Below are 27,996 nucleotides of genomic sequence, written 5' to 3'. Positions count from 1 at the left end.
TTAGAACTTAGAGAACAACCAGGCTCACAGTGAGAAACTACTGCAAGACCTCTAGACAGTGGCAGACAATAAGGGATATTACTGTCATTACTCACATGCTTCCAGTGTTTCCAGTGTGTAACAAAGAACTTGGATTTTCGGGAGGAAATAGCTACCTTCCCCAGTGAAGCTGAGAGGTTCAGGGTGGAGTTTGGTTTTACAAAAAAGTTATATTGTGAGCATAAAACAGCCTTGCAAAATCAGCTACAATTCATGAAGTATGAAATCTATACACAGTGAGGGGAGCTTACAGGTCAGTATTTTATGAGAAAGCAGGCCGAGCCGGGATTATTCTGACTGACATCTCTCTGCAACTCATTAAGGCCACTTGGGATCCCTCTTCACAGATTGATAATGAGACCTAAAAACTACCAAGAAGTCCGCCACAGTCGTTGAAGATGGATCACCTTCAATGCCTGTCTATATCCCCTGGTAACAGGTGCTTGTTCTGGCTTTTTCAAAAAATCTAAGGTATTTATTGTTGCTAATCTGTTTGTCTCCTTCGCTTGGTGCCGTGTGGGTCCTGGTCACCAATTTAGCATGGCTAGGGCAAGCATATTGATCTCACCTTCCAGGAAAGCCAGGGTGAACAGGATGGCAAAATCAACTCCAGAGTTGGACACCAGTGGCCAAATTACTCAAGGAAATAAGCAGCCTATCTATATCACCTGTACTGGGAGACCTGCTGGGATAAGTAAGTGCTTGTAATATTTTAGCCACTCTGTGTTAACCACAAGGTAGTGGAGGACATTCCACAAACAGGACTATAACACAAGGAAAGCATCCATTAACAGAGTTATTCTTTCTTCCCATAATCTCAGAATAACTGAGATATGTGCATTTCCTGATGAAAGGGGGGGGGGGGGGGGAGGAAGCTGGGGACCCCCCAGGTGGTGGTAGCCTGTTCTTTGCTCCTCAATATTAGTTAAAAGTCCCTCTGGGCCAGGTTCTGGGCCAAACCAGTGGTTAAACATGAGTCATGAGATGTGCCATCTGCTGGCAAAGCCTTTAGAATTTTTTTCCTTTCTACAAGCCAACTTGTGGAAAGGTTCAAGCTACTATTAAATTTGTTACAGTTCTGATGAAGTTCAGCAGATTTAAGGCACTTTTTTGTGTAGCTTTGAGTAGCAGCTTTTAAGTTCTTCAAGAGCAAAGCAACGGGCATATACTTAACCCCTACTAGCCCAATTATTAACAGAAGTTATATCACCAAACATCCAGCAAAAAGACTGAAAAATACCTTTCAATCGGTGAGTTAAAAACACTTAACAGAATCGTATTCTCCGCCAGTCTCCCAGGAACATGTAATCTTCAGACATTTACAATGGCTTTTCCAAGACTTTCTCCCTTTAACATTCCAATGAAAGCCATTGGCACATTCTCAGATCCTTCAGTAACTTGTTCATGGCACTTTCACTTTGCCCTGTCAAAAGTAAGACAGGAAATTGCTGAGTTTTCATTCCCCAGATGCCTAGTTTTTACCATCTTCTGGGGACTAAATTGCAACCAGATTTTCTCCAGCTTGTACGTTTCATCTGAAACATGCAAGCTGGCATGCACCAGGGTAACTAAAACTAGGTAGGCTGTTGTGAGGATCAGCTTTTGTTGCACAGCTTTCTACTTGGAGTCATAACAAGGAGCAAAAGTCACTGCTATAAAAACACACCGAGACAGATACACTGCTACTTGGTCCCCGAAGAATGGATAGGTAGGGGATTATTGCCACAAAGCCAGACCTGTCTCTACCTGTAGGGAAGTATGGAACTGCAAACCCAAATGGTCACAAGCTGAGCCATCCCAAATCCCCATGTTTGTAAAAGCTAGAGCCTCTTAGCCTTTAGTGTTCACACCCACAAGCTTTTCACAGCCATGAATCAAGTGTTAAACTCAGCATCCATTTAGAAAAATAAAATTTCAGAAATCCCCCATTAAGTCCCTTTAAAGCCCAGCTCTCAATTCCATAAAAACATCCATTCTTGTCAGTAATTTCAGCACACCACTACAATGGAAATCCTTGCTCATACCACAAATAGAAGGAGACTTCTGAATGAGAAATAGAGGCACTGCTCTAAATATGACTCTTCATTGCCAGAGAAGTGTTTTGAATTACTCTGGAAGCATCTTTTTTCAAAGCCTACATGTCTTCAGGAATATATCTAAGTCCACGAGGCAAAGTACAAACAAAGCAGAAGGGATCAGGCATGTTCACTATGGTTTGAGTGACCCCAAAAGGCTCAAAAATTCAATCAGGTGGAAGCAAAGTATCACACTGGGACCTCACCTCAACAGTTAGGACAAGAGAACGCTTGCAAAGAGGCAAGCTGTGATGTGAGTACACCTTACATAAAACTACCCCTTCCTCCCTTATCTCCACAACCCATTTTAGCAGCGCTTTCAGACTTTCCTCCCAGCAGTTATTCCAGTGGGTCACAATAAACCCTTCCATTCAAAGGTCTTTGAAGATCACTGGAACCTGCATGGAAGGCCCTGCAAGAGAAAGGAACCATCACACCATCTGTAATATCAGTTTCATTTAAAATAAGACCCAATGTATAAAGTGATATTTTAGCCAGTAAAGACTGCTGAATCACTGTTCCAGCCAGAAGCAACTGCTGTTTTTTCCAAACAGAATTTCCAGAGCAAAAACCCAAGGATTCATGGACAGGCAGCCACCCAGGGAAACAAAGGCCTGATCCATAAGGCTGTGGGACCAAACACCCAACAATTCTGAAAATAGTTTCATTTAGAAGTGGCCTGAGCTTCACCTGAGGGGCTTTAGCTGAATCCTGGAAATCCTATTTTGACAGCTTGTTTGATAGCCTGCCAAGCTCTCATGCTCTTCCTAAATCTCAAAAAAAGTTATACACATTAAAAAACAGCTCCCTCAATCATAAAAATGTGTGATAGACTCTCCACTCTCAAAAGCCTGTCCCATTTTCAAACTAATGTGGGAGTCCAAAGCCAGTCAGTTGTCAAAGAGAATTCAGACCTCCCATTCCTTCTAGAAGGCAAATCCGGAAAACTTGGTGCTATTGAAAGTCAGTAATTCATCTCAGCCACACTTCCCAGCAGTTCCACCAGTAGCTGAAATCTTAGGGGAAAAAACCCCAAAGCCTAAGATGCCTCATCTAAAAACCCAAGGGAAATCCATCCTCTCATCTGAAAGTACATACCGCGTAAATGGCATCATGCCACCACACCTGTCTTCTACTGATCTGTATCTGCTTAGAGCCCTGGGGAGTGCTGTTTTCAGTAGTTCAGTCTCCTTCATTTCTAATCAGCTGATGTTCTCCATCTGATATGAGTGTGCACAACGGAGGATGAGTGCATGCACACACAGGGAGTGTGGCCACACTCCCACTGTCCCAGAGCAGCGGCAGCGGTTAGTCACCCAAATGTACACACGTACATATATTCAAACGGCATATGGAAACAACCAATAAAATGTCAAGAGACACCTATTACGTCTTTCTTTCTGCCATCACTGAACAGGAAATAAATTTAGTCACAGGAAAGCAGGCACAGCGTCATAGTACTGAGAGATGGCTCCACAGACTGCAATCCTTCCATTTCTTCCTCTGGTTGATAGCAGTACTGGCAAATTCTCCACCCACCTACAAGAACAAGAGCATATGCAGTGTTACAGACAATAAAGTGTGGCATTGACTGCCAGAACCTGCCAACCTTGCATTGTTGCACCAACAGGTTCAATCAAGAGGTGAAGAGGTGAGTTCCACTACTCCAAAGACTTGGTGGTTGCAGAAACACTTACACTTAGTCAACACCTGTGAGGGCTAGATCTCACTGTTCTAAAAATTAGTTATGGACACAGGGAATCAGTCTGAATTCCAAATCTGCTTCTTCACAAAGCTTGGATTGGAAGCATCGGGCAGGACTTGCCCTTAGTTCCCTTCTCCTAAGAAGCACCCACCACCTCTGCTTTTCCCCCACAGCGTTCTGCACTTTTACCTCTTCACACCATGCTGATGTCAAGTTTTTACTTAATGATTCTCTTCTTCCAAATAGAGATACGCTTGTGCTCAGAAGCTTTTAATAGAGAAAAGCTGTGAGAAAATTTACTGCTGTGGAGGGCTCTGCACAAAAATTGGAAGTGAGAAGGAAGGGAATGGATGTGATCATAAAACCTATTTAAGACCTTAGCAGCACAGGACATGAATTTTGGAAGGGTAAGGCAAAGCAACCAGGAGTTCCTGCTGCAGGGGCAAGCGCTTTGCCCTGGCACCTTGTGCTCACATTGATTGTCAGGACAAGGCAAGTGTGTTGCAATCCACACAGAACTACAGTGCCATTGCCCATGGGTTGTTGAAAGACCTATTAAAGGGGTGATGATGGATGCCCTTTAAACCAAGTAGCTAACCAGAGAATTTTAGGCCAGTGTCTCAGCTAATACCCCTGCGCTATATTGTCAGGTATAATGCATACATTAGTTGTACTAGAAAATTCAAAAAGCCAGCACTTGTGTACTGGCTTGAGGGTGAACTGACACTGTGTGACTGCATCCATACTGTTAAACTCTCTTAGCCTCCAAAACAGGATGATCACATTCAAACAGCCTGTTGAGAACAGCCCACAGTCCCCATAAACCCCAGCCGTACTTAGGAGAGCTCAGAAGCCACTCCTCCGATTTTACAAGTGTGCCTCGCAACTGTTGTGTTTACAGGTACTGGTGTAGCCACCTAGATCAGGTAAGGTGGGGCTGTCCACACTCAGCCCCTTCCAGCAACAGCAGAGAACTGCCTGTGGTCCAAGGTGGGGCCAGGAGTGGACTGGAGCTCTCTCTGTTCAGCATCAGGTAAATGTTCACTGTGACCCTCACCTCCATGGTCAAAGGATTATGACAGACCAGGGACTCATGACAGTATGTGTCATACTTTCCAGAGAGTGAAGGTGAGCTTCTCTCTCTCCATTCACAAACAAGGCCAACAGTCCAGCTTTGCCTTTGCACCTTTGTTCTGCTACTGCCCAAGTCAGCTGCAGAAGTAAGTGTGGGAAGTGAACAGGAGAGCAGCACACTTGTGGAGGCCATTTCTCAGCTAGATGGTACTCCATAATAAGTTCCTGGTGTAGTCTTCAATTAGATATATACAGTACTGAGTTCCTGCTATAGCTTAAGGAAAATGATGGTCTACTCAGGGCAGGACCCTCTCTCTGAACTCACATTGTCAAGGGAACAGTCAGAGCCATCAGAATCTTTATGCAGTGCTTCATCCAGAGATGTAACAGTCTTGTAATTAAAGGCTTATTCTTTTCAGATAAGCAACCTTGTCATCTGAGCTAGCACAGCCAACCACTTTGCAACCCTGCAAGGAAAGAGGAAAAACATTTCCAAATAACCCCTCACAACACAGGCTGACACTTGGAGAGTGCTGCACCCTTAGAGTACTCGCCACACAAGTTTCTGAGCTCTAGGAAACATTTTAACTAGCTTTGCTATGACATCAGCAGCTTGTCCCATCTCAAGACCTTACAGTAAGGCATGCCTTCAGGATGCTTACCCTTCTGATCACCCATAACCTTGTTCCCCTGTCTCCCAGGCGAGCCTTCTGAGGAGCAAGTATGAGCAATTCAAGCCACTCACCCCAGTTTTAGCAATCTGCCCCACCACAGGGCCCACAGCGCCAGCTGCAGCATTAACCAGCACCGTCTCTCCTGGCTTCATCTTGCAGACCTCCAGCAGACCAAAACATGCTGCGAAGAAAGGAATAAAAGTGAGGAATAAAAGATACCAGACACAGAGATGCAACTTGACCACACTGAATTAAAATATCGTCACAACCAGAACAAGATTCAGTTTTTCTGATTCTTTATAAAATAAAAAAAATAACCCAAACTTCTTAATCTGGCTTTTTTACAGTCATCCCAGAAAAAAACCCAGATACACTACTGGGAAACAGTATGTTATGGCAGAAGTCTGCTTTAGGTGAAAACAGTTTTCTAGCTGGAAGAGAAACACATAGAACTCTAAGGTGGCAAGTCAGTTACACACTGGAAAAGAGAGTAAATGCAAGCTAGACAGAGGTCAGTAGCCAGCTGGCATCTATCAGATTGAGGCAAAGATTAAATGATACTCATCACAAATCAAAGCTGGCAGAAAAAATGGTGGCAAAACCTTGCTGAACTGATGGACACGCTGCTCCTGGAGACTGGATGAACGGTAATCGGTTTTAGGAACCACTGAAGCTCAGCTCAGGCATGTTTCACTGATGGCATAAGTACTGAATGACATCAGGCTCTGCAAGCTTCCTGAAGCAATTTGATCAACTGGAACAGAATCCAAACAAACTTTTCTTCTAACTTCTAAATTCAAGCTTAGAGCTTCCCACGTGGTCCAAACTGAAAGGGTGAACTGAATCCATTTAGCAGCTGTCTGGGAAAAGATGCATGAAATTTGAGAAGTTCTACATCACACGCAATACTGCAATCATTTTGAAAGTCTTCCATGTCAACAAGACTGACCAAGTCCAGATCTCCTAATACAACCTACAGAGAAAGAGAGAAGAAACATAAGAAGATGACAGACACTGCAGCAGCAAGCAGGAATTCTGAAGCACTGCAGCTCTGTCTGCTGCAGTGCAATTTAAAGGACCTCTATTTTTGTCACAATACGACAGCTGTCTTTTGCCATTTGGGGGGCAATTCTGGAAATATGGTGACAGCAGAAGAGCCCAATCAGGAAAAGCAGACTACTCCAGGTGCCAGTGAAGTCTGAGTCTTTCTACTGAGGTTAATTCAGATTAAACTGGATTCTTTCCAGCCCCTCCTGGATTCTCTTCCTATCTTATTACAACTTCTGAAGCAGAATGATAACATAAAGTCGGTCATGGAGAGAAACCCTCTAAGACTGGATTTGAAGTTTTAGAAGACAGGCAGTCTTTATTACAGCGCTGGGAGCACGGGGGAATGTTTCCCCCAAGCGTGCTCTGCGAGTTACTCGAGGATACACGTTATACGCAGCAGAGTACCTGCACATTGCTAGTACATTACATACGCATTTCCATTCACACACAGGGCTGGTTACGAGTTTCTCGCCTCTAATGCGAACCGGCGTGCACCCTCCGATAGCGCTGCTGGAGTTTGTCACCACCTGCACGTGCTCCCCAGGCCGGGGTTTGCCCTCCCTCGGGGGGGCTCTTTGGGTCGGAGGTCACGATCTCCCACCACCACAGCTGCCTTTGTCCCACTTTCAACCAGCTTTCTGTGGGCTGCAGCGCTCCATCAGCCTGTCCCCTCTTGCAGCCAGACCTCCCTCCCTCCCTCGGAGGCTTCTTTCTGCAGAGCTTCAGATAACGGCACTCTTTTCGCCATCCACTGTCTTTCTCGTCCTTCCCCGGGCTCGCTCCCTTGATGGGAAGTCCCTTCATCTGTCACTTTTAACAGCTGTAGAGGGGGGGGGGGTGTCAGATTGCCCCAAACCTTGGGCACAGGTTTGTTTAACATGCAGCTAAACACTGAATCAGAGTTTTGTAATTCAGGAGTTCAGACATCTTGTCCCTCATATGGCAAAAGTCTTTCAACGTAATCCTGAGCAGATTGAAAGGTTAAGGCCTTTTGCTGAGCCAGCAACCTTCCCTTAACAGAATACTTTGGCATAAATGCATATACAGTGGTATCTACACAGTGGCATCATTCAGCTCCCCACCGCCACCACCACCTTTTTTCTTGAGGCTTTGAATTTTTTCAAAATCAAAAGCCTCACTTAGATCAGATAACTGTAATATTACGTCATGTTACAACATAGTTTTCCAGGGAGGTTCCATTTTATATAGCTACATGCTATGAACAATACTACAATGATTGTTATAACAATTACAGTTTGCAAGAGATTAGCTAGCCATCTTCTTATTAATCACCCACCTAATTCTTGAAGCAGCTCATCAAGCCAGATTCCTTCTGCTGTTTCCTATAATTCTCATCTGGCCTTTGCAAAACTTTGCATCTCCTCAAGATGTTTCTGGAGACCCTCAGTGTCATGTGGGATATGTGAACAGCAGTGTTCAGTGTCTACTTTTAAGTACTCACATACTCCATGTTCTTTGGCTAGTAATAAATTTAACACTATCTGATTCTCTAAAGTATTTTTGGTATTTGCTTGTACTTGTTTATCTATCAGTTTGAATGCTCTTCCAGTTGCTTTAGTTAGTGTTTCAACTTGCCGTGTTAAACTTTCTAGCAAGTATCTATTCTCCAGTGCCATCAAGCTCGGTAAAATCAAGTTCTCAAGTCCCCAGATCACTAGTACCAAAGTGGAGGGTCCATGCTATGGCTCTTCTGCATTTTGAGCTCTTTTAATTTTTCCTCAATATTTAGATTTGACTGATTTCTCTCTCCGTGTGGGGCACAAGGTCAGTAAACCTAAGGTTACTGGTCGAGTTATTTTTGTAAGCTCTGGTCTAATTGTCCAATATCCATCTCCACTTGCCCATACTAAAAGTCTTGGAGCAGAGAGTGCTAGGGAACAAGATTTTTGTTGATTTTGATTTTGCTTACAGGTATTCATTACGCAGAATCCCTCTTGAAAAATCATAGTTTTGCTTTATTAATAACCTTAGTGCAGTTCCATTCCAGCAGGGTCACACTATACATGGTTTAAAACACCATTGAACATACGAGATGCACTTTATTGCCCTTCAGTTTGTTTAGACCATGTTTTGAGGACCTCTAAGTTTTCACATCCTGGCAGGCTGATTTTACTTCCTTTGTAGTCTTTTCTATACAGAATTTTAAGTTGCACTATATCAGTGCTTCCTGAAGCGATTCCTAAATCTAGGGGTTGTGAACTGAGCAGAGACTCACCAGTTCCTGGTGAAAACAGAGTTTTATTTCCTTTGATCAATGGATCTTGAAGGACTTTGCTTCCTTGCTGTTGACACTGGCCCCTTCTGTCAAGAAAATAAGATACCGCAGCTTTGCAGGCCTTGTCGGTGACATTATCTACCCATTCAAAATTGAACACTGCAAGGTACTGGGTCTCCCACAGCCTGAGGTACAGGAACGCAAGCAGTGATGCTAGTCAGATTTCTCATTCTTCCGAACCCTTGCACCAGTTTCCTAACCAAATTTTCCTGTATTTCACTTAGGCTTATTCTGATCAACAGCAGGATGAACAAAACTTGTTAGTAACTACTGAAATAGAAAACACTATACTGTGCTACAAATGCCTATACCTGTTGATTTAACAATTTATATATAATTCTCTGTTGTCTCATTGAACTTCATTCATTAATCCTGTTTCGTTATTTTATTCATTTGAGAGGGGCCAGCTGTTCTGCTGTCCATGATGGAGCTAGTTGAATTCTTAAATAATGTATCCAGGGTCCTTTGCCCCAAACCTTGACTGCTATACAGGTTGTTAAAAGCATTTGATGTGGTCCTTTCCACTTTTCTGTTAGAGGTTCCGCATTCCATGACTTGATATACACCTAATCTCCAGGCTGGAAAGGATGAGCCAGTGTATTGAGTTCTAAGGGTCTACTTGTTGTCACGTACTTCTGACGTTCCTGCAAAACATTCCCTAAAGACACTAATAAGTTTTCAAAGTTAATTCCCCCATTATATGAATATCACAAGGTGTATGTGAAGCCTGATAGGGCTGTCTATACAATTCCTATGGGCTCAAATTACCCTTCCCTTAAGGCTGGTTTCTTATTCTTAATAATGCCAGAGGCAGTGCCTGAACCCAAGTCATAGATGTTTCCCAACAAATTTTTCCTCGTTGTTGTTTAAGAGTACAGTGCATACGCTCCACTTTACTGCTAGATTGTGGTCTGTATGGAGTGGGGTAGTCCCAGGTTATGAACAAAATTTTACTCAACTGTTTTATGATTCCAGCCAATAAAATGGGACCCATTAGCTGATGACGTTCCTAAAGGTATACCAAACTGGTGAATAATTTCTTTTAACAGGATTTTAGCTACCTCCCTTGCCTTGTTGGTTCAACAAGGGAAAGCTTCAGGTCATCCAGTGAAGGTATTGAGTAAAACCAAAATGTATCAATATCCTTCTCTTCTGGGTAATTCAGTGAAATCTATTTGTCAATAGTCTCCAGGAGAATTTCCTACCTTAGTCCCCACAATGATCAGCTTACTAGTAGTATTTGGATTGTTTCTAAGACATATTTCACACCTCCCTGTAATGGATCTGATAATCTCTGCCATGGCTCTATTTATAATTGTCTTCCAGAGGTTTTTCACTAAATTTCGAGTTCCTCAGTGTATGTTCTTATGCATGTCCTGGGCTATCTCTCTCATTACTATAGGTGAAACAATTGTTCTGTGGCTGTAACTGCCCATTCCTTTACCCATTCTTTGGCCTGCAACTTAGTTACTAACTTACTATCCTTTTTATCATATTTTAACAGTGCATCTGGCAGGACTATTTCCTTTTCAGGTAATAGAGTTAGGATACCTTTTTCTGCAGCTGCCTTTGCAGCCATATCTGCCAATTGGTTTCCTAATTGCAGAGAAGTTTTACCTGCCTGATGTGTTTTGCAATGCATAATTGCAACTGCCACTGGTTTTTGAATGCTCTTTAATAATTCCTGGATCTGAGGTGCATGTTTGATCACAGTTCCTTGAGCAGATAATAGTCCTCTGTCTTTCTTAAATAGGTTCATGTGCATGAACGACTCCAAAGGCATACTATGAATCTGTCCGTACGTGGGCTCATTTCCCTTCGCTCAGGTCCAGTGCCCTGGTAAGGGCAATCATTTCGGCTTCCAGAGCAGAGACCTCTGGGGGTAAAGCTTGTGATTCTGTTACCTTGTCAATAGTAGTTACAGCATATCCAGGTAATTGCTTTCCCTCTTGGACATAGCTGCTGCCATCAGTATACAGCTCCCAATCTGGTTCTTCTAATGGAGCAGCCTTGAGACCTGGTCAGCTGGAGTAGGCTTCCTCTAATAGTCCGCAAACAATCACGTTCTGGGGTTCCTTCCGTGTGGTCAGCCAAAAGGAACACAGCAGGGTTAATAACTGAAGTAGTTTTAAGACGTATGTCATTTTGTTCTACTAATACCACTCGATATTTTAACATTCAGCTAGGGGCCAGCCAATGTCCTCCTTTTTGTTCTAATACCGTGATTACCACATGTGGTACATACACAGTAATCTTCTGCCCCACGGTGAACTTATGGGCCTCCTGAATCACTAGTACAGCTGCTGTTACTGCTTTAAGGCATCCAGGCCATCTCGAGATCACATAATCCAGCTGTTTGGAGAAATAAGCTACAGCTCACTGCTGAGGCCCTAAAAATCGCGCCAGAACTCCCCAGGCAATACCTTTTCCCTCATGGGTAAAAAGTTCAAAAACTCTTTGCTAATTCAGGTAATCCCAATGTGGGGGCCTCCACCAGAGCTCACTTCAGCCACTTGAAAACAGCTTTTCCATCCTCTTCTGTCCAGTCAGTATACCCACTGTGGGAAGTTTTCAACAGTTCCTGCAGAGGGGTCACGAACAATCCGTAATTTGCTGTCTGAAGGCGACACCACCTGCCCACGCTGAGAAATGCCCGTAACTCCTTGAGAGCTTTAGGCTCCAGGAGGTGGCAAACAGCCTCTTTCTGTCCAGATCCCAATTGACCTTTCAGGATTTCAAACCCCAAATACATAACTGAATCCTGGATAATTTGAGCCTTATCCTTTGACACTTGATATCCACTAATTCCCAAGGAACTAAAAGGTTTAGGGTCAGGGAAAGACTCGGTTCCCTAGTTTCTGCTGCAATCAGAGTATCGTCCACAGATTGTAGCACTGTTCCCTGATTGTTTTCTTTTCTCCAAATTTCTAACACTTTTGCCAATTGATTTCCAAAGATTGTTGGGCTATTTTTAAAGCCTTGTGGTAAAACTGTCCAAGTGTATTGCATTTTCCTTCTTCTTTCTGGGTTATCCCATTCAAAAGCAAAAAGCTCCTGATTTCCGATGTCCAGGGCAATACAGAGAAAGGTAGCCTTTAAATCTAAAACTGTAAACCATCCCTGTTCCCCTGTAAGGGTTGTTAACAATGTGTACAGATTTGCTACTACAGGGTAAATATCTTGAATTATTTGATTTATTGCTCTTAAATCCTGCACCAATTGGTAATCTTTACTGTTGGCCTTTTTGAATGGCAAAATAGGGCTGCTGTACGTCAACTTGCATTCCACCAACAAGTTGTACTTCAAGAATTTCTGAATTATCAGTACCAACCCATTCCTAACTTCTAGTTTTAGGGGATATAATTTAATTCTTACCAGGGATGATCCAGGCTTTAAGTCAATCCTTACTGCTTTTGCCCTTTTGTATTTTCCTAGGACCTCTCCAGCCCATGCAATAGGAATCACAGCATCTTCAGCCTCCCGGGCTATCTTGTTCCTTTCAGGGGACATATCCTGTAACAACAAAGCTGCTGCCTCAAGATATTTAGTTTCTAGAATTAAAATTTCTATTTCCCCCCTTTTAAATCAGATTTCTGCTTCCAGTCTTTCAAGTAGATCTCTCCTTAGTAATGGTTTTGGAGAATCTGGAAAATATAAAAACTGATGAGTAACCCACTGTTTTCCCAACTTCATTGTTAAAGGTTTAAAAACTGGCTATTTCACAGGTCCCTGGCGCACCAACAATGTTTATGTTCTTATGGCTTAGATCCCCTTCTAAAGTGTTCAGAACAGAGTAAGTAGCCCCAGTATCTACCAAAACCTCAATTTCTTGATTTCCCAGAAGCAGAGGTTCTTCTAGGAGAGACTCCTCCAGTTCCCCTCATTCCTGGCTTACTGGGAGCAAGGTTGCAGCGGGGGTCCGACTCTTAAGAGGACACTTCTGTTTCCAGTGTCCACCCCTTTTGCACCATGCGCACTGATTATCACCTAGCCAAGACCCAGGCCAGGGACTGCCTCTTGGTGGCCCACCCTGTCCAAGGCCCCTTCCTCTGATCCTAGTATTTTCCTCCAATACCACCACCAGTCTAGTATTTACTCTTTCCTTTCAACCGTCTCTATTTCTATATGCAATCCAAGCAACATGCAACAACCTTCCCCAATCTCGAGCATCATTTCCTTGTCATTTTTTAAATTTTCTTCTAATATCATCTGGGGACTGCCCCACAAATAGAGGGACTAATTGACTTTGTCCCTCTTCTGATTCAGGGTCAATATTTGTATATTTGCAGGTTACCTCCTTCATTCTATTCAGGAAATCTGTGGGGACTCTTTCCTATCTTGCCTAACCTCACGCAATTTAGACATGTTTATTGCCTTAGGCACAGCATTTCAAATTCCAAACAAAATCCATTTCTGATATTGAGTCAAAATTTGCCTGAGTCTGTTAATATTCTAGTTCCAGTTCAGATCAACAGAAGGCAAATGATGCTCCACAGTTCCTTGTAAGGTTCCTGAGTTAACCTGAGCTTCCACATGTATTCTAGCTGCTCGATGAGTCATCTCCTTCTCAGTACTACCAAACAAAACCTGCATTATCACTTCTATACTCTTCCAGTCTGGATCCTGTGTTTTAACCATCATTTCAAACACACTAGCCACTTTCTTGGAGTCATCCATGTAATTTCCAGAGGTTGCTTACTGGTTATCCAAGACTGTTATTGAAAATGGGACCCTGACTGTAATGGGTCCTTCACTTCCCACGGCCTGGCACAAGGGAGCCTGTGTAACTTCTGTTTGGCCCATGTTTGACCTGCTACTGGGCTAAAACCTTCTGCCCCCAGCCCTTATCCACTCTCCTGATCACTACCCATTAGTGTTTCCCTGCTTCGCCAGGCCCATCATCTCTAGGTCTAAAATGTCTCTCAGGAGCATTCATTGATTCAGTATCATCCTCCTCCTCTTGTTCATATAAACATCTCTGTCCTATCCAACAAGCAGAACAGCACCTTTCCAAAGACCTGTTCTTATCCTCTTCCAAAGCTAAGACAAAAGGATCACTGGGAGCTAAATTTATACCATGCTCTTTTTGCCATTCAGGGTGGTTCTTTAAAGTGAAAAACAAATCAGCATATATATGAAACTTCATCTGACTTCATTTCTCGCCTTAAAAACAGCATCAGCTATAACATTGTATTATACTTCCAAGTGCCGTTCATCGGCCATTTTTCCTTGTCATCCAGTTTATACAACGGCCACCACTGCCTACAGTATTTAAGTAGGTTGCTTTTAGTTAACATTTCCCCCAGAGCAATCCCCTGTTTGTTTCCAGTGTCCCAAAATATATCCCAATGGAGATTTCTGTAAAATACGCCTTTTAGACTGACGGGTGCCCATTTTCTTTTATTGTGCTTAAAATCTTATAACAATATACATGTATATAAATATATTCAGAGTGCGCTATATCAGACAGAAAAATATATATATATATATACACTTATGTATGTCAGGCAGAAATTTTACCAGACAGATTATTTCCAGGAAAGCCCTCAATAACCCAGCTCAGCGGGGTTTTCAGCTCGCCTTATGGGCAGGTATCCCAGCCCAGAAATAATGCCTTACATCTTACCAGGGAACTTTGCTTTGGAGCCTTTGGTCCGGGGATCAGAGGTCTTCCCTGAGAATCCCTAACAACTGGTGCCAGCTGGAATTCCTGTGATCCCACAGATCCGCTGATGCTCAATAGCAGTGTCCCATCTGGGTCACCAGAAAATGAAACCATAGTGTTGTTCATGGAGAGAAACCCTCTAAGACTGGATTTGAAGTTTTAGAAGACAGGCAGTCTTTATTACAGCGCTGGGAGCACGGGGGAATGTTTCCCCCAAGCGTGCTCTGCGAGTTACTCGAGGATACACGTTATACGCAGCAGAGTACCTGCACATTGCTAGTACATTACATACGCATTTCCATTCACACACAGGGCTGGTTACGAGTTTCTCGCCTCTAATGCGAACCGGCGTGCACCCTCCGATAGCGCTGCTGGAGTTTGTCACCACCTGCACGTGCTCCCCAGGCCAGGGTTTGCCCTCCCTCGGGGGGGCTCTTTGGGTCGGAGGTCACGATCTCCCACCACCACAGCTGCCTTTGTCCCACTTTCAACCAGCTTTCTGTGGGTTGCAGCGCTCCATCAGCCTGTCCCCTCTTGCAGCCAGACCTCCCTCCCTCCCTCGGAGGCTTCTTTCTGCAGAGCTTCAGATAACGGCACTCTTTTCGCCATCCACTGTCTTTCTCGTCCTTCCCCGGGCTCGCTCCCTTGATGGGAAGTCCCTTCATCTGTCACTTTTAACAGCTGTAGAGGGGGGGGGGGGGTCAGATTGCCCCAAACCTTGGGCACAGGTTTGTTTAACATGCAGCTAAACACTGAATCAGAGTTTTGTAATTCAGGAGTTCAGACATCTTGTCCCTCATATGGCAAAAGTCTTTCAACGTAATCCTGAGCAGATCGAAAGGTTAAGGCCTTTTGCTGAGCCAGCAACCTTCCCTTAACAGAATACTTTGGCATAAATGCATATACAGTGGTATCTACACAGTGGCATCAAGAGGCACCATAATCTCCAAGGCAAATCTCTGATCTAGAGGATGGGCCAAACTTCAGGCCCTTCACAGGGTAAAGGCATTCAGAAGCACACTTTTTTTTATCAGAGTGACCAGACAACACGCTGGTGGAATGAGATGAGGGGGGAAAGGTCATACAGGTAGGCAGAAACATCCTGCACAGCAAAATCCAGGGGATAGTTGCCTTTGCATCTCCAAACTCACCCTGGCATGCCAACCACCCCAACGGTCAGAGATTTGGGGAGTGATTCCAGCCAACTGGAAGGAAGGAGTTGTAGGTCTTTCCCATCAGAGATGAAATGAGTCCTCCAGCCACAACAAAGGCCCCCACGGTGAAAGCAGGATTCTTGCTCTTTACAATCTTGTTTAAAAGAAGAAACAAACAAAAAAAAAATAATAATACCTTGTCAGAGACAAGGTATTACTGGCTCTTTCCTCCTTTATTCCTGTTGCCCTGTGGTGCAGGGGAAAAGAAGTATTTCATGTCAGGACATCTAGCCCATACCTACAGATGCTGAAGGCTTCAGATGTCTTTTCTAGAATGTCCACAATCTCCCATCACCAGGGGGATATTTGACAAGATGATTCTAGACTCAGCCCTGCCCACAACAAATCCAATGCTCCCACATGGATGCTGACTTTTTTTTTACTAACACTGGTCTGGTATGAATTCAGGCTAGGTTTCTGTGAGTTAGAAGGCAGGAAAGGGGATGCGGGATTAAAGGGTGGAAAAGAAGGAAGTCACAGTTAGGTTGTAACAAGCAGTTCCCTTCTCAGACACCTGCACCTCATTTAAATGTTGAAGATTCTGAAGATGGAACCTCTTGAGGTAACAAAACCAGACGGAAAGCAGTATCTAAGAATAGGGAGAAGTTCATACTTGCCGTGTCTCTATTCCAGATGAAAATTCAACTCTCTTAGCCCAACAGGAAAACTACATCGGGAAGGGGTAGGTAAGCAGCTTTGAAATGGTGGAAACAGTTGGCCTTTGTTCAGAAGACTTGGTTGGTTGTTCATTTTTCCCAACTCTCAGTGTTACTGCAGGGAAACACAAGAGTCAAAGGCCACAGAGGTTTCTGGGAAGAAACCTGGAGGCAGCACAGCAGGGACAAGCTGAAAAAGGCAAACATCTGTGTAGCTAAATTACCACAACCTCAGGAAAGGATGGATTTAAGGTTAGATAACTGTTTGGCTAGAGCTGTATCTTAGGTGATGATGAGGTATTCTCAACTGGGGTAGGCAGCATGCATGGTTTAGGGCATGCAATTACTAGCACATCAGATTTTAAAATATGAAGCTGACATGGCAAGTAAAATAGTCAGACCTTCATACCTCTGCTTGTAAAAATTTCTCTTATTATTGCCAAAAATAACATATAGTTTGTATCAGAGGACTTAATGCTCTCCAAGAAGGCAAAAGAGGCTCTTAGGGAAAAACACATTCTAACCAATTACAGATAAGAATACAGAATTGCGTGAGTATGTAAACTCAAGCCAAGAATAGTCAGTGCAGGCTGCAGATGTCTCAAATGTCAGTACATTCCTTTGAGATCTGCATGTGTATGGATAACAAGAACTGAAGCTCTTATCTGGCAAGCTGTGTGCCTATCATTATGCCCCCTTCCTTCATGTCTCTTTGACTGTAACACAGGCAGAGATGGTTTACTGTAAGCAACTTTAATGTTGTTCCAGATACACTATGAAGTAGTAGCTGACCTGGAAAGACAGCATAAATAGTGATCTTGAACAGATTGCAAAGAGCTTGCCATTGTAATGACATACCTGGATGCTTCCCCTAGCCAGCTACTTGAGCACCCTGTCTTGACCAAATACAAGGGTCACAGTAGCACTAATCTTCCCAGCATGGTCCACCACTACAAGAAGGCTGAGACTTCAAAGAACTATCTCTGACACCAATGTCCACCAGGCTTCTTCCTGTCTACCTGTGCTTGAACTACCACCTACCCATTAATATGGGCATATCAGCAATTTCCTACTCAGAATATGTATCCTCACATACAAGCAGCTACTGCAACAGGGCTGCAGTCTCATTTGACCCCATCGCACTCCAGTGGAAGAAACATGACAAGGAACAACAGCAGGGTCCAAGAAAAGTCTAGGGCTGCAGCCCTGTTATCCCAATGCCTGGCTAAATCTGGCACAGCTCCATACTGGGAGTCGTGTAATTTACACAAGTTTTATCAAAAGCAGACAAAGGCACCAGGGACTCTGGCATCAGGGGGTGCTCCCAGTACGTGTTGTTTTGAGGTTTAAGTGGGGGTTCAAATGAGGTATCTTAGCCAGCAATTTAAAAAGAAGAAAAATACCTCATGTAAGTATCAACACTGAGAAACACCTATTTAAGCAGCAACTCTGCAACAAAAGACAAGGCAAATTCCTGGGCATTAGCAGTGCAGTAAAGCATAGTTTCCACAAGTCAGTCTTTCAACAAAAGCAACAGGAATTCCTGACAGCTCAAAACCCCTATATTCATTCCATCATCCTTTAGGGAAAAAACTACCAGAAGCCACTACTATGTTCATCAGCTTTGTCTGGATCATTGCTGTGCTGTTACAGAAGACACTTTCTGTAGTGTCTCTTTAGGAGGCTAGCTTCTTCTCAACCCCATTTTTCTTTACCTGTCTCCTCTCTCCCCAGAAGGCTCAAGAGGCCAGCCCCTATAAGCAAATCACTAACTTACTTCGACCCATATATAAAATGCCTTCCCATGGTTCAGCCAGCAGAGGGCGGTAAGAAACCTTGCCACCGGTCAAATAAAACCACGACTGTGGCTGCTGTAACAAAGCATTAGGCTCTTTTCTAGGTAGCCTAATCCACCTTTACTGTCTCTAATACCACTACTTCTTGTGAAAGACATCGCTAAACAAATTTTAATTTAAATTCTCATTCACACAGCAGTTTCAGCTGTTCATCTCCACCTAAAAATACTTTCCATTGCCTGTGCTGCAGTGGTCTAGCTAATACAAGCTAGAAATATATTCAGATATAAATATTTTCCCATTATTCAGAGTAAGCAGGAAGCATAATCAAGGCAATGTAACATAACAAGAAAGGCCATCTCCTTTAACAGTGTTGCTCTAATATGAAGTTTTGCCTTTTCTTGTAGTAGGAATTAAAATGGGAAGGAGGAAATGACTCCATGCTTTTAAATACCCACAGGCATGAAATATTTAAGTGCATCTGAACACTATAGAAGTGTACATGCTACACAAACACTTGAAAGTATATATATGAAGAAATCACCTTTCAAACCTTTAAGTTGTAAACAGAACTAGTACTTCAATGCAATTTCTTTGGCACACCTGCTAAACTGGAGTAGATTTTGTAAAGGACAAGTGGTGGGGTGAGGTTCAAGACAGCATGGTATTGAATGCCCATGTGAAGTCAAAAATCAAGGTTCATTCTTTTATCAACAACTCTTGCATATAATAACTTACCATATTCCCTACCCTTTTCAAAAGAGAGGAACACAGGATGTGCATTTCTTTCTCTTTTTATTCATTCTCTCTTGCTGTCACAACAGGTCAAATATAACAGACAAGCACTGGGGTAAAAAAAATAGATGTTGAATATGGATAGCAGTCTTGACTCGTTGCTTCTTAAAATGAAAGACTGACTTCATTGCCAAAGCTTCCAAGATGCAGGCTCACTCCCACCCCAGTCATTCTCCTCTCCCCTGGCACTATCCTCAATACCTTCCCTATCAGCATGGAAAACTCCGATGAAAACCTACTCCCAGAGGCTGATATCTTGCCCAGCTTTCTCCAAAGGATGAAGTATATGAAAAGGATGAAGTATATGAAAAGCTTTCATCAGTGAAGCATGTTTGGGTTCTACTACAGTTACCTTGTTTCCTCTGTGTCATGGTTCACATCTCTCTTTCTAAATTAAACAAATTCTGTTTCCTTGTGGTGGTCAGTTTCAGGGGCCTATTGCTTCGGCAATTTTCTCCAGTAAGCTTTATTTGCAAACACATTCTAATGCCTTTGCTACCGAGCACCATGTGTGATTAGGCACTGTGAGACTGTGAAAAGCATGCTGCAGCTGCTGCTGCTTGAGTTAGAAGAGCTCAGACGCTGTTTCTAAGGGTATTATTGGAAGTCAAGTGCCTTAAAACCCAGCAAACCCATCAGCACACATGTTCCTAAGCATTCGCCTTTCTCTGCCTAAGGTGCATGGCTTGTCACAAGCTGTGCTAACCCATTTTTGAAAATCCAAGCCAGAGAAACATACAAACAGTTCTACAGACGGACAGCCGTTCCTCATCAATCAACAAACTCTGGAAAAAAACCCAGGTGGCACTCCTCTCACCTCCATCCTTTAGGTTTGACAGCTCTATCTTTTCCAAGGTCAAAGTCGCTGGTTTTGGGGAAACCCTCAAAATGCTTCTTCAGAACCCACACCTTGGCATTCACCATCCTGCACAGCAAACAGCACAGCCAAAGAGATGCCCAACAGTGCTGGGCTGCTCATGAGGGCTAGTTTAGATTTCACAAAGCAGAACGGTATCTTGATAACATGCCATCACACAAGACAGCCTTTGCTTGCATCCTGTGGCAGTATTGCCAGATCAAGAAAACATTTGAAAAGTCCTTTCATTGTCCAAACAACCCACAGCTTCCTATCACCTGCTGGACTGCCCTGCCTGCTGGCAGCAAGCCCTGGTGTGTGAAGTCAGCCCCAGGAAGATGTACAGCTCCCGCTCTAAAGAAACTGAAGAGGGAAAATTTACTAGTTTAAGGAGATTAAAAAAAAAAACCTGGAAGGAAAAAAACCCAAACACTTAAACTTACTCTTGTGTCCCAGTTACATGGGATGAGTACTGAACCTGAACTTCGACAGGTTTTTTTACAGTGCAAGTGAGAAATACAAAGGAAAGAAAGACCTTTTTTTGTGACACCCTGCTGAAAGAAAACGCTTCTCCAGTTGCTAAGCTAAGGGCTTGGAGCTAGGAGCATATTGTCACCAGCATTTTCCATACAGGATGGAAACAAATTACTTGCATTTGTTTTACCCTTACAGACCCTTTTTCCTTCCTATAAGCAAGCACATGAATAAGGCCAAAGAAAAATAAGTTTATACTTAGAGCAGGCTGGTGGGAAACCATGCCTTCTGCTGACAAGGTCAGTCAATAACCTTCTGCATTTGACTCAGTGGCTGGAGTCCCCCAGCCACACAGACCTCCTAAAAGGTGAAGATATCTGCTTTTATCAACAGAGCAGGTACTGCCTTCAGTCCACTTCCCCAGGAGCAAGTGTAAACCCCTAGTAAACTTAGTACAGAGCACACCCAACGTGATTCACCTTTCTCCTATTAAGATCTGAGATCATCCACACAGAGCACTCAGCTCTGCCCAGCCATTTGCATAGGAATGCTCTACAATATGCCAAACCAAATACAACTAAAACCCACAGTTCTAGAAACCACAAAATACTGGAGTCTGGAGACTAAGATTATCTCCCAGAGCATCCATTCCTTCAAATCGTATTTTACCAGTCCAGCCCTAAAACTCTTATAGAGTTCTGCCACTGAAGAAAACATATATAATTAAAAATTAACATAAAATTCACAGGTCAGTCTGTTGCCTAAACTCCCTAATTACTGAACTCTGATTTAGTTAAACAAACCTGTGCCTAAGGTTTGGGGCAATCTGACCCTCTAAAGCTGTTAAAAGTGACAGATGAAGGGACTTCCCGTCAAGGGAGCGAGCCCGGGGAAGGACGAGAAAGACAGTGGATGGCGAAAAGAGTGCCGTTATCTGAAGCTCTGCAGAAAGAAGCCTCCGAGGGAGGGAGGGAGGTCTGGCTGCAAGAGGAGACAGGCTGATGGAGCGCTGCAACCCACAGAAAGCTGGTTGAAAGTGGGACAAAGGCAGCTGTGGTGGTGGGAGATCGTGACCTCCGACCCAAAGAGCCCCCCTGAGGGAGGGCAAACCCCGGCCTGGGGAGCACGTGCAGGTGGTGACAAACTCCAGCAGCGCTATCGGAGGGTGCACGCCGGTTCGCATTAGAGGCGAGAAACTCGTAACCAGCCCTGTGTGTGAATGGAAATGCGTATGTAATGTACTAGCAATGTGCAGGTACTCTGCTGCGTATAACGTGTATCCTCGAGTAACTTGGTTACGTGTACATGTCAGGAGGAAGTATCTCCCATGCACCTAGTGCTGCGATAAACCAATGTCGGCTTTCTAAACTATCAACGGATTTGGAGAGTTTTCCTGGTTACGATTTTTGGAAAGAGAATTTGGTGACACAGGTGGGACTTGCTCTCTGGAATCTCAACGGACCAGAGGAGTCATAAGGACTCCAAGCACACACCAGAGTGTTTTCAAGGAGTGTCTCTAATTCCCTGGCCAGGTGAGTTGCTATGACAGCTCCCTCTAATATTAACAATATTGGTCATAAATCCTTAGGTTGCTTACAAGTAGGTTGTATTGGAGAGTGGGTAGAGTCCCACCAGAATATCTGAATACATGTTGTTAAGCTGTTGGTATTGTGGAGGCAGCCTGGGCTGCAGTGATCATGCACTGGTGAAGTTTTGCAATTCTGATAGGTCAGATGAAGACTAAATTCAGGATCCTGAATTTCAGGGAAGCAAAACTCCAGATGTTCAAGGAGTTAGTCAAGAGGACCCTCTGGGAAACTGCCCTCAGGGACAAGGCAAGCAGAAGAGAGCTGGCAATTCTTTAAGGATGTTTTCCACAGAGTGCAAGAGCTCTCAGTCTCCAGGTGTAAGAAATCAGGGAAGGATGGCAAGAGACCAGCAGGGCTGAGTCAACACCTACCGGTCAAACTAAAGGGCAAGAAGGAAATGCACAGGCAGTGGAAGCAGGGATAGGTATCCTGTGAAGAGTGTAGGGATGTTGCCCAGTTGTGTAGGGATGGGGGGAGGAAGGCCAAAGTGCAGCTGGAGCTGAACTTGTTAAGGGATGCAAGGGATAACAAGGAGGGCTTCTATCGGTGTGTCAGCCAGAAAAGGAAGGTCACAGAAAGCGTACCCCCTTTGACGAATGTGACTGGCAAGCTGGTAGAACAGATGAGGATAAGGCTGAGATGCTGAACGACTCTTCCGCCTCAGTCTTCGCTGGCAATCTCCCCCAAGGCAGGGACTGGGGGGAGCAAAGCCCCTCCCGCTGTAAGAGAAGATCAGGTTCGTGAGCACCCAAGGAACCTGAACATACATAAGTCTATGGGATCTGATGAGATACATCCCAGAGTCCTGAGGGAAGTGGCTGACGTAGTTGCCAAGCCACTCTCTATCATATTTGAAAAGTCATGGCAGTCAGGTAAGTCCCTGGTGACTGGAAAAAGGGAAACGCTGCACCCATTGTTAAAAAGGGTAGAAAGGATGACCCTGGGAACTACTGACCTCACCTCTGTGCCTGGGAAAATCGTGGAACAGACTTCCCTAGAAATCTGTGGTACGGCACGTGGAGGACAGGAAGGTGATGTGAGACAGCCAGCATGGCTTCACCAAGGGCAAGTCCAGCCTGATCAACCCAGTGGCCTTCTACGGTGGAGTGACTACATCAGTGGACAAGGGAAGAGCTACGGATGTCATCTATCCAGATTTCTGTAAGGCCCTTGACACAGTCCCCCACAACACCCTTCTCTCTAAATTGGTGAGAGATGGATTTGATTGGTGGACTGTTCAGTGGATGGCCACATCCAGAGGGTAGACAGCTTAATGTCTAGGTGGAGACTGGTGACAAGTGGTGTCCCTCAGGGTTCTGTACTGGGACTAGTACTGTTTAATTTCTTCAACAATGACAGACAGTGGGATCAAGTGCATGCTCAGCCAGTCTGCAGATGACACCAAGTTGAGTGGTGCGGCTGATGCCCCTGGGACAGGATGCCATCCAGAGGCACCTGGACAAGCTGGAGAAGTGGCCCCATGAGAAAGTCATCAGGTTCAACAAGACCAAGTGCAACAAGGTCCTGCATGTGGGTCAGGGCAACCCCTAGTATCAGCACAGGCTGGGGATGCAGGGACTGAGAGCAGGCCTGCAGAGAAGGGCTTGGGGGTACTGGTGGACGAAAAGCTGGGCATGAGCTGGCAATGTGTGTTTGCAGCCCAGAAAGCCAACTGTATCTTGGGCTGCATCACAAGCAACATGCCCAGCAGGTCAAGAGAGGAGATTCTGCCCCTCTACTCCATTCTGCTGAGATCGCATCTGGAGCACTTCCAGCTCAAGAGTCTTCAGCACAGGAAAGACACGGACCAGTTGGAGCAGGTCCAGAGGAGGGCCACAAAAGTGATCAGAGGGCTGGAGCACCACTCCTATGAGGAAAGGCTGGGAGACTTGGGGTGGTTCAGCCTGGAGAAGAGAAGACTCTGGGGAGACCTTATTGTGGCCTTTCAGTACTTACAGGGGGCTTATCAGAAAGATGAGGACAGGTGTTTCACTGATAGCACAAGGGGTAATGGTTTAAAAATAGAAGAGGGTAGATTCAGACCAGATATAAGGAAGAAAATTTTTACAATGAAAGTGGTGAAACACATTGCCCATAGAGGTGGCAGATGCCCCATCCCTGCAAGCATTCAGGGTCAGGTTGGAAGGGGCTCTGAGCAACCTGACCTAGCTGAAGATGTCCCAGCTAATTGCAGAGGGGGTTGGGCTACGTGACTTTAAAGGTCCCTTTCAACGCGAACTATTCTATGATCTTTCCCTCCTGCTTTCTTCCTTCCCTCCATCTATATGCTTGCTTGCTTGCTTGCTCCCTGGGAAAATGTTCTCCTGTGTCTCATATAGCCCATATCATCTACCATCAAGGCACCTGCAGGGCTTCTCTTTCAACCCTTTTCCTGTATGCCAAATGTGGTTTGAGAATTGCACCCTTGCAGACAACATTCACTTCAAATGAAAGGCATACACATATAGCTTGCACAGCATGGACCTTCCTCCCCTATAAAAGCAGAAACACGGTCCCTCGCTCAAATTCATATCCAGCACAGCACAAGAAAACTTGGGAGAATTAAAGCAAAGATTACATCCATCACAGCAGTTTAAAACACTGTATCTGCGGGATTGAAAAAAAAATATCCTCGAGCTCCCCACCACATCACATGTTCTTAGCCTGCCTGCCTTTCCTCCGGTGCTTTGTGAAGATCAGCACCTCTCCATGTGTGCAAGATGGAGAGCTGTCACAGTGAATCTCAGAGGGAAGCTTCACGGAAGCTTCGCGCATTTTTTACAGAGACAGCTCTTCTCCAGTGTTCCGGTTTCTCTGACTAAAGCTTTTCCCATGTGAGAACCCCAAGCACACACCAACCTGCCGCCCTTGTGTACTGAGGAAGATTGCCAGACTTTTAGGGTCCCACCTGTCCTCCAGAACCCTTCTTTCAAGGGCTGTAAACCCTAATGGGAATATCAGCTCAAGAGGGACAGGCTCCAGCAGATACAAACCTTCAACGCCACAAGGAGAATGAAGTATCATCTCACAAGGAGACTGCAGTATCACCACAAAAGAAATGACATCCAGTGAGTATTCAGCTTGTCTAGATTAGAAATTTACTTTAGCCTCAGTTACCTGACAGAAGGAAGGTCTGAATTTCTAAACTGCCTGCTTAATATTTTGTCTGGTATTTAACCTTTGTTCTTGGTGCCATTCTCAAACTGCAAGATTACTGAATTTCAATATGCTAATCAAGCTTTCAATAACTTACAGGATTTGCCAGTTCACCTGTGGTCCCAAATTTCCCAGGAAACTGAGTCATAACCTGCATTAGTTGATCTCGGATGCTACTGATTGGTGCAAAGAAAGTTGTACCTGCTTTAGGTTGAGACAGGCATGGTTTTTCACGGGAAGAACATTTAAGCAAATAAAGCTACACAGACACAGCAAAGAATCAGATAGGAACAGGTCACTGACACAATTTCTCGTAGTATCCTCACAGCCAAACGGGTGAGATGAATTGGTGCATAAGTAGGTTTGAAGGTACAGGATTGCAGGATTGTACTCAGTGGGACAAAGCCCAGTTGGCAGCCCATTATTAGTAACCTCCCTCAGCGGTCATGTTGGGCGCCATAATGTTTGATGCCCTTACAAAAGACCCGGACACTCATGACCTGGGAGGACAGAGACTTTTCCACCACCCTGAACTCAGACCCAGCTGCATCCAGAGCACTGTGCTGAGTTCTCAGCTCCCCAGTACGTGAAAGTCACTGACATACTTGAGTAAGCCCAGTCACCAAGATGATGAAGGGATTGGAAAATGTTACAGATCTGGAAAAACCTGAGAGAAATGGCTTTGTTTAGCCTCCAGAAACAAATGCTGTGGGAAGACTACAGCTGCTTAGTGTGCATAACTGGCTAGCTGAAAAGGGTCACATAGACATAGTCCAGCTGGCTGGACAAAAATGCACATCACTCTCAGCTTATCTGAAGTAAAGCAAAAATACACTGTCTTTGGCTGTTTTTGTTACACAATAACAGGAAGATTTCGGTGGGAAAAGAATGTTGCAGGTGGGAACAGAAAACTACAGAAGAGAAACTAGGGGCGGGCTTGGTATTTAGGCAACTAACCAATAATGAGCTTAACTTTTGTAATATGTATGAGCTAATTATAGCAAGGCATAAAAGGTGACTGTAAGGTACAATAAACGAAGTCTGCTGATCACTCATATTGAGTGACTGTGTCTTCCCTCCGTCGCAACAGCTTAGTAAGACAGTATAAAGAAAATAGAAACCAGCTCATCTGAGGGGGGTGTGCAGCGACAGGGTAAGAGATGATGAATGCAGTTTGGAAGACAGTCTTTTCCAATGATAATGGAAAGTTGTGGGATTCCCCCACCCACTCAAACCATGGCAGGTTCACATATTGGAACAGGTTGCCTGAAGAGATTATGGAATCTCCATTTTTCAAAATGTATACAACTTCACATGCCTGTGAGCAATCTGACCTATCTGGTCTGGCTTTGGTCACGTGTACAGACTACATGACTTCCCCAAATCCCTACCAACCTAAATTAATCTGTGACTATATAATGGCAACCAGCACTCTGAATTCATAATTAGCTCTTGGTACAACAGGTGCTTATTTCATAGGAAAAGCTGTGGGCATGAACTCCTTAAGAATGAAATCACTGTTAGGAACAAGTTACAATTTCATATTTATCATTATTTGTTTTACTTATTCTTTAATGCAGGTTTCTAGAAGATACTCTTCAAAATACCTACAGAAGCAGAAAACACTCATGGGAGACTTATTCAGGACATACATGCCCTAACTTCTTTCACCAGAACTGAGTTCCGAGAAGAAAAAAAGAACAGTTATCTCCCCTGAACCAAGAACCAACAGCACTATAGCATGATATAGCAAAAAACCCCACCAACATCAAAAAAACAACCCTTACAATACTTGTCTACCCAAAAGGCTTAGTGTTAAATCCCATAAAAGAAAAAGAATCAGGCATCGCTTTACCAAAATAGAACACCATCTTTCATGTATCTGCTGTGACTATGCTTTCAGACTTTGGAGATTCTAGTGAACACTGGTGAGTTCCAAATATGCCACCTCTTTCTGAACTGACTACATCATTAATTTTGCGCTTTACTAAAACAAAAAATTACTAAAATTTTCCAAATTCCTAAAATATTCCTTTCACAAACCAGTGAAGCTATACTATATATTTACCTTTGCAGAATGTGTACTTGCGGCTTCAGAGGTAGGAAAGGTATGAGATATATTTGGTATAACTCATATTATGGTATAATAATACTGCAAATTCTCCTAACTAGCTGCTAAAAAATACCCTGTCCTTCCTCAAACCACATACTATATTCATTCAACACGCTAAATGCATGCCGAGTAGCTGCAACACTTTTTTCTATTCCTTAAAATTTAACACAATCATTAAAATAGCACATCTTACCATTTTGCCAAAGGAAGCACCCAATTTTTAGGGCCTATGAGGTCAAAGCTATGACATAACCACTTAAGAAAGGATGAAATTACTCTCTCTTTCATGTCACATGCAAATAAGAGAACATACACTACTATAGCAGATAGTCTCACATCTGAAGCGTGTGGTGGTGGTTTTTTTTTTTTTTTAATTTTCAATTTTCTTCTTTCAGGCTGCAGTTAGCCCGCATGGAAAAGGGGTAGCTGCAGCAGGTACAGCACTGACTACTCAGCTGCCAGCTCCATCAGCCACAAAATGAGAATCATTTCAGCCCTTTGAAGGGCAAACCGGTGCCATCTGCAGCGTAATCCAAGCAGCCACCTCTCACAGAAACTCATCAGGAGCTCGCCCTCAGGCAAGAAACATGTAAGCATGTTTGCCAGAGACTGCACATTTTTTGCCAATGAAAAATGATTCAAAAATAATTTGGGAAGATTTTCAATTCCCCAAATAAAAAGTGGCATTTAGTGGTGGCTGTATAGTTACGTGACATCAGTGTAATTGTTCCCCATACTTGGAACACGAATTTTCTCACTATGTGTCTCA

At 43.9% G+C, this 27,996-nt stretch overlaps 1 protein-coding gene and 1 long non-coding RNA gene across 2 annotated transcripts; one reads left to right on the top strand and one right to left on the bottom strand.

The window, feature by feature from the left end:
* Positions 1–1,329: 1,329 nt before the first annotated feature.
* Positions 1,330–20,508, bottom strand: PTGR1 (prostaglandin reductase 1). Its single transcript, XM_037374379.1, is given in 14 exon segments — positions 1,330–1,455; positions 2,390–2,529; positions 3,553–3,608; positions 3,610–3,653; positions 5,219–5,300; positions 5,302–5,360; positions 5,639–5,748; positions 12,995–12,998; positions 15,726–15,841; positions 15,844–15,887; positions 17,114–17,173; positions 17,852–17,897; positions 19,857–19,893; positions 19,895–20,508. Coding segments are annotated over 14 exon segments (972 nt in total). The 5' UTR covers positions 19,964–20,508; the 3' UTR covers positions 1,330–1,350.
* Positions 20,509–24,100: 3,592 nt separating this feature from the next.
* On the top strand, positions 24,101–27,809 carry LOC119141739. The gene is made up of 3 exons (XR_005102026.1): positions 24,101–25,026; positions 26,695–27,042; positions 27,623–27,809. It is a non-coding gene; the product is annotated as an uncharacterized LOC119141739 (long non-coding RNA).
* The last annotated feature ends 187 nt before the right edge of the window (positions 27,810–27,996 follow it).

This window comes from Falco rusticolus, chromosome Z (assembly GCF_015220075.1).
Source record: "Falco rusticolus isolate bFalRus1 chromosome Z, bFalRus1.pri, whole genome shotgun sequence".
NCBI classification, from domain to species: Eukaryota; Metazoa; Chordata; class Aves; order Falconiformes; family Falconidae; genus Falco; species Falco rusticolus.
Note: the sequence above shows the minus strand (reverse complement) of the source record. Positions and strands in the feature narration are given on the sequence as shown.